The sequence below is a fragment of the Rasamsonia emersonii genome (assembly GCF_000968595.1).
Source record: "Rasamsonia emersonii CBS 393.64 chromosome Unknown ctg1118621760094, whole genome shotgun sequence".
NCBI lineage: Eukaryota > Fungi > Ascomycota > Eurotiomycetes > Eurotiales > Trichocomaceae > Rasamsonia > Rasamsonia emersonii.
This window is the reverse complement of record NW_013563193.1, coordinates 21,801-32,596: the sequence shown is the minus strand read 5'-3', so window position 1 is coordinate 32,596 and position 10,796 is coordinate 21,801. Positions and strand designations below refer to the sequence as shown.

At 49.0% G+C, this 10,796-nt stretch overlaps 2 protein-coding genes across 2 annotated transcripts; one reads left to right on the top strand and one right to left on the bottom strand.

Moving 5' to 3' along the window:
• Nucleotides 1–793: 793 nt before the first annotated feature.
• T310_4040 (uncharacterized protein) lies at nucleotides 794–3,777 on the top strand (the record flags this gene model as incomplete). Its single annotated transcript, XM_013473034.1, has 4 exons — nucleotides 794–1,073; nucleotides 1,137–1,324; nucleotides 1,380–2,653; nucleotides 2,745–3,777. The coding sequence occupies 4 exons, from the start codon at nucleotides 794–796 to the stop codon at nucleotides 3,775–3,777; spliced, it is 2,775 nt and encodes a 924-aa protein (XP_013328488.1).
• A 1,405-nt stretch (nucleotides 3,778–5,182) lies between these two features.
• On the bottom strand, nucleotides 5,183–10,749 carry T310_4039 (SNF2 family helicase/ATPase; the record flags this gene model as incomplete). Its single annotated transcript, XM_013473033.1, has 2 exons — nucleotides 5,183–7,613; nucleotides 7,670–10,749. The coding sequence occupies 2 exons, from the start codon at nucleotides 10,747–10,749 to the stop codon at nucleotides 5,183–5,185; spliced, it is 5,511 nt and encodes a 1,836-aa protein (XP_013328487.1).
• Between the last annotated feature and the right edge of the window lie 47 nt (nucleotides 10,750–10,796).

Genomic DNA, 10,796 nt, shown 5'->3' with positions numbered 1-10,796 from the left:
GACGCCAGCAGATGCTTAAGACATACAGCTCCTGTAAAGGAGCACATGCTATATTCTGGATATGTTAACTCTGTTTATGGTTAAATGGAGCAGAGAACAGGAAAACAATATGGTGAAGAGTGGCAACAGCATTCAACTTGCTAATTCAGTGTTTATTTCTGACCGCCGGCTGTGTGACGTCGCTCTGCCGCGAGCCAATCTTCGGCATCCACCCAGATCGGTGGAACGTGTCCTTGAATACTCCGTAATCCATTCCGTGTTCGACTGTCGAGGTCCACTTGGAGGTATTCGTACATTCTTTGGTGATTTGCACTTAGCCTGTTCGGGGGCATCGCTAACCACATGAGTCAATGCATAGTCGGTCTGATTACTGAATCTCTGCCGAATCTGGACTAGGGCATTTATTTCCAAATTCGGCTAGTAGAACACTGTCACGTGGACACGTGGCTCTCTCGCGTTCCCTTGGCCAGGGGAAGCTTAGCAGGATGCACTGACCGCAGTCAATGATGCCGCTCGAGGATCCACACGACGTGCGCCGGTGCTGTTGTCATGCTTAATTTATACGGAGTAGTATTCGAACGGTGCTACTCTGTACTGGCCTAGGACTCCACTTTATCTATCTTTATACTGCCTTTTTGATGTTGGGTCATTCATTCACTCGTTGAGAAACCGAGACAGAATCGAGATAAATTAGGAGTTAGTGCCATCAAGACGCGTTAAATTATCAGGACAGATACTCCTATACTTTCCTTCATCTCTACTAGGAGTATCTTCTCACTACATATTCAGCCTCATGGCCAGGGACGCTAGGAAACGCAAGGCTGATGTCGTCGATCTCACTGCGAGTGACCAAGAGGACCCTCGCCGCCCGAGAAAAATTGGCAGAGGTGACCAGACGAATGCTCACCTGAACGTGAGCAATGGGCAGCGCTTCGGCGAAGACGCTGTTTTCATACCGCTCAGTCAAGCTTCTCAGATCAGTCTACTCGACGAAGATGATGCCGGAGCCATCGACCTTATTCAGGGCAGCCAAGACTTCGATGATGCTGCTTACAGCAACTACGAGCTTTATGGTAAGTGTCAAGCCGTGCATTTCTAGGCGATGTTAATTGGGAATCCATCTGACATATATAAAGACGATCTCCATACGAAGATCGTGGGTGTCCGCTATTACCAGGGACATGCAACCTTAGGAGAACACGTTATTCTAAAGAGAGAACCGGGAAATCCCTACGACTCGAATGCGATTCGAGTAGATAATGTGATGGGCCAGCAGATTGGTCACATTCCCCGAAATATGGCGGCAAGACTGGCTAAATACATGGTACCGCGGGTCTCCTGGAAATATCTTGCAAGGCATGAGCTGATGTGATGATCAGGATTCGAAGAGTCTCCTAATTGAAGGCATTCTGACCGGTATGATCGGCGCATATGATTGCCCGATTGTTTTGAAGCTCTACGGTCCTAGCGAGCCCAGAGCGAAAGAACAAGTGAAATCCCAAATGCAGATTGATAAACTCCCGATAGGGGAGGTCAAACGCAGGGAGCGAGAACAGCGGAGACTCGAAAAGGAGCGCGAGAAGCAACGCAAGGAAGCCGAGAAGAGAGCCCGTGCAATGGCAAAGGCTATGGGACAAGGGATGCAATGGAACATTCCGGATCAAGCGATGTTTGCCAATCTCTCCACTCCGGACGGAATGGGTGAGGGCGCGAGTCTGGAGGATCTCATTAATCAGAGCAGCACCTTCAACCCTCGCCAAATGGTGCAGGCAGTTGAGAAGTTTGGAGTCAACGAGGAGGACTTGGCCAACATGCCAATGGCCGAAATTCCTCCTGGACTAGCAACCCAGCTTCTCTCGTATCAGCGACAGGGCTTAGCCTGGATGCTCGAAAAGGAGTCGCCACGTCTGCCCGCTGCAGGATCTCAGGACGTCGTGCAACTCTGGAAGCGCGAGGGCAACAAATATAGAAACATTGCTACTAACTTTTGCACTACAAAAGAACCACCGCTTGCGAGCGGGGGAATCCTAGCTGATGACATGGGCCTGGGAAAGACCATTCAGATTATTTCCTTGATTCTCGCTAATCCACAACCTAGAACCCCAGAGTCTACAAGGACAACACTGATAATAAGCCCTGTTGGTGTGATGAGCAACTGGAAAAATCAGATCGAGGCCCACGTTAAAGATACACACGCCCTCCATGTCCTCGTATATCACGGCGCCGGCAAAAAGGAGGCAGCCAACCTCGGTCAGTACGATGTCGTCATTACGAGTTATGGTGCTTTGGCCATGGAATACAATCCAAACGACAAATCAAAGAAAATACCAGCCAAAGGCCTGTACTCCATCCACTGGCGTCGTGTTGTCCTCGATGAAGGTCATACAATCCGCAATCCGCGCTCTAAAGGGGCACTTGCGGCCTGCAATCTTAGAGCGGATTCTCGCTGGACACTGACAGGGACGCCAATTATCAACTCGCTCAGAGACTTGTACTCTCAGATTCGATTTCTACGACTTTCAGGGGGTCTTGAAGACCTGGCGGTGTTTAACAGCGTCCTTATTCGCCCTCTAAGCTATGGGGATCCTGAGAGCACGTCTCTCCTCCAGACGATGATGGCAGCTATCTGCTTGAGACGTCGAAAGGACATGTCGTTCGTCAACTTACGACTTCCACCTCTCCGATCCCATGTCTTGCGCGTCAAGTTTCATCCTCATGAGCAAGAAAAATATGGAATGCTCCAGTAAGTTCTGGAATTTACCAATCAGCGTTTTGCCAAGTACTGACAGAGACTTTAGATCGGAGGCAAAGGGCATGCTTAGCAAGTACCAGTCCAGCGATAAGCATGGCAATGCGACATATTCACACATTTTGGAGGTCATTCTCCGCCTGCGTCAAGTGTGCAACCACTGGGCGCTTTGTAAAAACCGCGTTGACAAGCTCATGGCTTTGCTGGAAGACCACAAAGTCATCGACTTAACACCGGAAAACGTGAAGGCCCTTCAAGAGATGTTACAGTTGAGGATTGAAAGTCAGGAGACTTGTTCCATCTGTCTCGACACGCTGGAGCAGCCAGTTATCACTGCTTGCGCACACGCATTTGACAGATCATGTATCGAGCAAGTCATCGAGAGACAGCACAAATGCCCGCTCTGCCGCGCGGAGATCAAGGACACTTCTGCTCTCGTACCTCCCGCATCGGAGATGGGTGAAGATACCGGGAGTGTCGACGTCGACCCGGACGCTCCAAGCAGCAAGATCGAAGCTCTGATCAAGATTCTGACCGCACAGGGACAAGCACCTGACACAAAGACGGTTGTCTTCAGCCAGTGGACATCGTTCCTCGACATCCTCGAACCTCATCTCAAGCGCAGTGGGATAGTTTTCACTCGTATTGACGGGAAAATGCCATCTGCTAAACGAGACAACGCCATCACCGTTTTCTCGACCGATCCGGATTGCAAGGTCCTGCTCGCGAGTTTGAATGTCTGCAGCGTCGGACTCAACCTGGTCGCCGCCAACCAGGTGATCCTCGCAGATAGCTGGTGGGCACCAGCCATCGAGGACCAGGCGATGGACCGCGTCTACCGACTGGGCCAGACACGGGAGACCACCGTGTGGCGACTGGTTATGGAGGACAGCATCGAAGACCGCGTGCTGGAGATCCAGGAAACCAAGCGCCAGCTGTCGATGGCCGCTCTGCGCGAGACTGGGAAGAAGAAGAGGGCCGAAGACACGGCGGCAAGGATTGCGGATCTCGAGAAACTGCTACGTTAAGAAACCTCTTCCTTTTTCCTGTCCTTATTTGAATTATTTCTTCTACTACTGCTACTTTCTTTTTCCACTATGTATATGTAATTTTTTTTCCCCGTTAATTCTTTTCTTTATCCTTCTACTTTTGAAAAAAAATCCCCTTTTCTGGATTTACATACCTTTCATTCGCCCTGTCCATGTCGCCTTGCTTGTCTGCGGTTTTTCTTTCATGTATTATTACTATTATTATTATTATCCCCTTCAAGTCAACAACTTCCTTCTTCGTGATGTATGTATAATCGCGATTTAATATACTTGCTACTTTGCTTGAAAGGGGAGGAAAATAGAAATATAAAAAATGGACTGTCCAATCGTCTAATGTTTTATCTGGGAAAAAAAAACAATAGCAATATTGAGGCGATAAAACAAGGCAGTCAAAAGCAGAACCCGTTTCCTCAAGAAATATCAACTGCTAACAGCGATGTATGTGTGGTATCTATGAATATGCCAAGCATGTGCGGTGCATAATAATTCGCACCTGCTGAAGGTGAAAAATGTCCAAGGGAAAAAAGTATGAAAACATATCAAAAAATATTAAGTCGTAATTTCATCAAAATAAGGGGCTCCGCTCATGACTGCTGCTTCCTTTTTGTTTTTTATTGCTTTTTTTTTACATGCTAGTATAGGAAGACCCCGTCTGTTCGCATTCATTCATCACCATAAAAAAAATAATAAATAAGCAATATATGTCCTCGTGGGACTAGAATGGACAGGACTTGGATTGGATTGGAGTGGATTGAATTGAATTGCGGGTATCGGATGAAATTGCAAATGACAAAAATGGAAGTAGAAGCAAAAAATACACGCAGCAGCCTCATAAATTAAACGCAAATAACAACAAAAAAGATGGAAAGATAAAAAAAACCCCAGTCCTCATAAACGCCAGTGCCAGTGCCAGTGCCAGTGCTGCCCCGTACCTAATGTCGACGAACGAACGCCAAGCAAGTAGGAGTGTGTGCGCGCTATGTAGTTCACTCGAGTGAAGATGAAGCCGCAGAACAAGCGTATCTATAGCAAAGAAGAGCATAGCATAGCATAGAAGTCGGTATCCAAGCAAGCAGAAAGACATGCACGGATATTATAGATACAAGGCAGGATAAAGATGAAGAAATATCATCCAGAGGGAAAAAAAGGCAAGAAAATACAGGAAGAAAAGAAAAGAAAAGAAAAGAAAAGAAAAGACTTGCAGATCGGACACATCACGCTCTGCAAGCAGCACAACTAAGGTGACTCCTTTGTAAAAGGTTTCCACTTAGTTGGCATAATATGGCGCAAAATGTTTAGGCATTGCAGCAGGTTAAAAATCGTGGATTTATCCAGGGACATCACAGTATTCGTAAGCTCGTCGGAGATAGGTCTACCCAGGGCGTCATAGCGAACCCCCTTCGAAGACCGGTGAAGCTCGCATAGTTGATGACACAGCAACTTGAGGCCCTCCAGCTGCAGTCCCTGGTCCGGGTTGTTTTTGCCCATTGCTGACCGTAGGATGGTCAACGGTAGAAGAGCCTGACCGTTCATTTATAGATGTTGCAGGCGCAGGCTGTGCGACCTGGTTTCCCGAAGACGCAGTTGTAGAGGTTCTGGCCATCTCCGAAATCGAAGACAAAGCCGCCGCAGTATTCCCATCAGCTGCAGACGCTGTCCGTTCCGACTGCGCATTTGCATTCAAAACACTGGTATCAGGCTCCAACGGAGGGGGGCCGATATTATGAGCGCTATCAGGAATGACAGGCTTTGAGGTTGGAACGTTTGAGGTTGGAACGCTCCCCAATGTGCTTGGTGGAATGTATCCGCGGTAGACAAGTGACTGAAGTTGTTGCGGTGTCCATGATTGCGGAGGGGCTTGCTGTTGGCCTTGCTGCTGAGGTTGTTGCCGAGCTTGTTGCTGAGCTTGCTGATAGGCTCGCTGATGGGCTTGCATCGAAGCCACCCTTTTTGCTTCGGCTGCCATCCTTTCTCTTTCTTGTTCCATCCACTTTTCTCTCATTCTCTTGGCATAAGCCTCAGGATCGCTTCTCTTGAGACGTTCATCATCCAGTTCTTGTTGAACATCCTTTTTCTCCTCTTCTGTGAGTTTGTCATTGTCTTCCTTCTGGAAGGTTTCAGTGAGAGCAATCTTGCGGATGATTCTGTCCTTATCATCTCCAATAATCTTGTCTAGAACGCGGGGATCCTTTCCGATGTATTCGGAAACATCTTCTTTCTTGACCTCCTTTACCGGGAAAAGATATTCCCCAAGAGATTTCGATGCCCAGCGAACTGGGTTCTTCTTATCAACCACACGAATTGCTAACTGCGTCTTGAACACGGCCTTGTTGTGCAGGACCTCTTCGAACGTGCCTGCAGAAATGAAACGATAGACGAAAACCGGCTTCTGCTGGCCAAGACGGTAGGCTCGTCCGACTGCCTGCTCCTCCCAGGTAGGATTGAAGAGGAAATCATATATGATGACTCGGTTCGCACCAGGAATGTTCAACCCAAGCCCACCTGCACGAGTAGAAATAAGGAACACCTGTTGCAGAGTCGTCGCGTTATTGAAATTCTTGGTGGCAGCCTGTCGCACGCCAACTGGCGTCGAACCATCCAATCGAGAATATCTCCTTCCAGTAGATATCAAGAGTTTCTCGAGATAATCCAGGGTCGAAAGACTGTGGGAGAAAACCAGGACTTTATCGCCCGCCTTGATAGATTCGCTAATTATCCTATCAAGGATCTGAGCCCGATGAGAATGCACCGGGTTGTCAAGATCAGGGACGCTAGAAAGAAGTTCTTCCTGCGCGGCAATCATCGATTCGGAGAGACCAATTTGACTGATAGGTTCGTCTCCAGGCATTTCCTCCTGGTCAAAGTCGTCGGACCTTCTAGTGAACTTTCGCTGACTATTTGCTCGTTCCAGCAGCCTATCCTTGAAACAAGCCGGGTGACTGCAGCATAACCCTAAAATGGCCAGCCAAGACAAGATCATCATGCTCCTAACATCTCCTCTCGACTTATCTTCCAAAAGAGATTTCACATACAAGTCATATGCTTTCTTTTGGAGATCGGTTAAGGAAACGGTTATGACGAATTCAACTTTTGGTGGAAGACTGCCCTTGAGGACGGAAATATCAGCTCGGTTGATTTTCGGATTCAAGATCTCCTTCAAGACTTGAAGCTTTTTGAGGGACTTGCGCCTCTCAGTATAGGTGCTGTCGGCATACAGTCCGTCTTCGATTGGCTCTATGTAGTTGGCCTTGAATTCAACGAACTTTCCTAGGTATCCTGGAGCAATCCAATCGACCATGGCAAAGTAATCGACCAGATTATTAGCCAGCGGGGAGCCCGTGAGAGCTATGCGACTTTTTGATTCAAATAAGCTCGCAGCAGTAGAAAGTCCAGATGCACGATTCCTCATTTTGTGCGCTTCATCTGCGACAATGATGTTGGGCCCTTTCAACAGTTGCTCTCGGACCCGTGCATGGGTTTGATCATCCAGAGGCTTCCCGCGCTGCTTTGTTTCCTTGTTGTGGATCCAGTTCCGGAAAATATCGTAGCTCAGAATAAGAACGCCGCCGGTTTCATGCCATGCAGCAACCTCCGCCAACCGTTGTTGTAACGTTACCGAGCTTGTGACCTTTCTTATTGTGCCAAGATAGTTCTTCCGCGGGGTCCACATCAAAAACTCCTCATACCAATTGTCAATCAATGACGAAGGGCACAGGATGAGTGTCTGCGATCGATGAAAACGCTTAGGCACTTGGTTACGAACAGAGTCGTCGTCTGAAGCGGCCGCCGCAGCGATTGTGACTAGAAGTGAAATACTTCGTAATGATTAATCTATTGTGGCCATGGAATGTAAGGAATGCTGAAAACTTACACTTGCATCGTCTTGCCTAAGCCCATAGTATGTGCCAAAAGGCAACCTTCGCCTTTCTCATCTTGTATCAGTTCACGCCACATAAACTGAATGCCGTTAAGTTGGTGCGACTTTACGCGCCGCCCAATGTGAGCATCAAGGTAAATGACCGGCTGTTCGAAGCTAACAGCTTGACGCTCTGGATCGTCATTACTGACGCCCATGCTTTCCATCCTCTTTTCAAGTCGTTTCCGCTGCTCTTCCTGCAATGCAACACGGACCTGAGCGGCCTCGTGGTTCCTCTTCACTTCCTCGCTTTCTTTAATTTCTCGTTTCCGCTTCTTATGGGGTGTACGAGATGACGCCGCTAGCAAGTCTTGATCCGAGTCTTCCGTACTGGTGGGGGAGGTATCATCTTTTGCAGGAGCTGCTTTCCGAGCAATCAGTCGAGTATATGCCTCGAGACGCGCAGTGAGTTGGTTGGCAAAGTCTTCGAAATCGCCTTTGTTGTTTATGGCGTTGTCCAGCAAGCTCTTGTTGATTCCTTTTTGGTTGAGCCTGATACAATTGTTCCAGGACACGTAAAGTGACGCCACGCGCATGATGATTTCGTTCTGTGCAGCGTCCAAGCCGCGTAACTTCTGGCTATGGTTACGCATGGCTTGAAGGGCTCTGAACGTCAGACTCCTGAGTTCAACGCGAGTATAGGTCGGGATGGTTGTTGCCATGTTAGTACGCTCATCCCCAGGCAAACACGCAATTAGTTTCGTCAGGAGCCTTTGGCGATCGCGGCGATCTTCAAGTACACTCCACTTAACGTGCACCATCCTCTTAAAGTCGTCGACGTCGATATCAAATAGTTCAGGCTTTTTTCTATCTGATGGAGTACCAGTCCTCCTAGCCATCCCGGCACTAGGAGATTGTGGCGCGGGTGGAATAACCGAGAAGGCTGGCGATGAAGGCTGTTCCGTCTTTAGTGGAGTGATAGATTCCGGCTCATGAGCAGGACGCGCAGGATTCAAGGGCGGTGTCGTGATCTCAAAATCGTCCCCTGGGGAACCTGGGCGGCTTTGGGTCAAATCGATCATCTCAATGTCTTGCCCGCCTACAGGCACATAAGACGTGGGAGGCTGCTGCTGCGTAGTAGCAGGCGGCATAGGAGGCGAAGGTGACATTTCAAAAGCCTTAACCAGAGCGCTTTTATGCTGCACTTGACCGTTACTATTGCGCTGCTTTCTCCTTTTCCCTGAAGGACTGATGATGTCGTCGCTGTCAGATGTCATAGAAATGTCCATGGGGGCGTCGTCATGTTCGATAAAATCGCTTAGAGAGTCATCTGCCAAATCGTCTGTCTCAGAGCCGAGTGACTCCTCATCAAGATCCAGTCGAACTTTCTTGGGCCGAGGCTTCGAGATGGCTGGAACTTTGGGCGGACATTCTGGTTTTTCTAGGATTGAAATTCGCCACTTCTGTGCCTCGATATTGAAGACGGTCTGCTCCATGCTCTGGCATATAAACTCGACGTCCGCGATTTTGGCATATTTATCCATATGGATCTCCTTCTTGATTTTTTCGAGACGTCGTTGCAAGTGCTCGATATCTCGCTGTATGCTCTTTGTTTGCTGGTTCCTGTTCCGAAGTCTCTTGGCTTCCATCCAGATTCGATGGGCCTTATGCTCCTGCTTAGGAAGGTGATCTCTCCTCCACTGTTCTTCGTAGTCTCTGACACAACGTTCGATGACCGAGTTGACTTCGTGAGAAGTCAAATATTTAGGCTGGTCTTCTTGAGACTCCTCAATTTCGCGCCATGTATCGGAATCATATTCACCTTCTGATCCCGACTCACCGTACAAAGGAAGTGCATGCTCCTCATTTTCTTCGACAGGATACTTCTCAAGCAGGTAGTCATAGGGATCCCGATCTTTAGAGCCCAAGGCCGGGCGTTGGTTGCTCTGCAAGCTAAATTCAGGCCAGTCAGCCGTTGTCTCCTGTGTGACAGTGACTTGGCCATCACGTGAAGAATACAGGGTGAAAAACTGGGGCTGGTTGCCGCCAAGGAGGGTGCTCTTGCAAGGGAATATGGCTGAACGTTTGTAGCCATCTTTGGCCGCCAACCTCACCCGCTGCTGTCGGAAAAGCTGATGAAGGCAGTTCTTGACAAAGAGCCGCAGACCGGTCGGCAGCCCTGGACTCAAAGTAACGAATAAGGATTCTTCAACTTCGGAATCAGGCTGTATAGGGTAAAATACATCCATGGGATCGAATCTACTCGGACCCATGTACCAATTCTTTGCTCGTAACTGCGGTGTTTCCTGATCGGATACCGCTTCTTTTTGAGCCAGCGCACTGGAAGTAAGGTCGAGCTTTCTCCGCTTTTTGCCTTGACTGTCAACATGAAAGTACTCATTGGGGCGTAGACGCGGTGAGGCACCGCGTGCAACGCTCCGTTCGTCAGGCAACTGCGGAGGTTGGGGATTGGGGGTGTCATGAGGTCTGTTATTGATGTCATCATCAAGAACAGGTTGATGGGAATTCGGTGGTTCTGAAGACGGATGAATCCCATTGGGTTGCAACGATCTATCAGGGATATCACCTGGATATAGTTCAGGTTTGACCTCTTGAGCGGTCGGAACAGAGGGAGCAACGGGTAGAGACGTAGGAAGCATTCCCTGACGGGGAGTAGCTTGTCGTGAAACATTAGGGTAGTGTTGCGGAGAACCAGGAACGTGGCTTGCCACGGTCATGGGAGTCATTCTAGGGGAATACGCAGGTTGACCATCGTTATAGGCGGACGTATGTGCAGAATACGCTCTCTGATATTTCACTGACAGTTTCCGGAGGTAGCGGATAGCTGCCATGACGGTGCTGCGCGGACCAAGAGCCTTAAGGCCCAGGTCCTCCCGAAGTGTCTCCTTATCCACATCGTTCAGCAGGACTTCACCATTAACCATATTCTCCCGGATAGCGGCTTCGAACGCGTTGGGATCGGGGAGACGAGCAGGGTTCGCCGACTGGGACCATGGCGCCGAAGAACTGTGGCACAGGAAAGCCACAACCTGATCTACAGTCCAGTCAAGAGGATCGCCTGTTTCTAGGTCCATGATCACCGTTCCGCCTCGAGAGGCAGGCTCCCTAAGAGCCCAGAGTT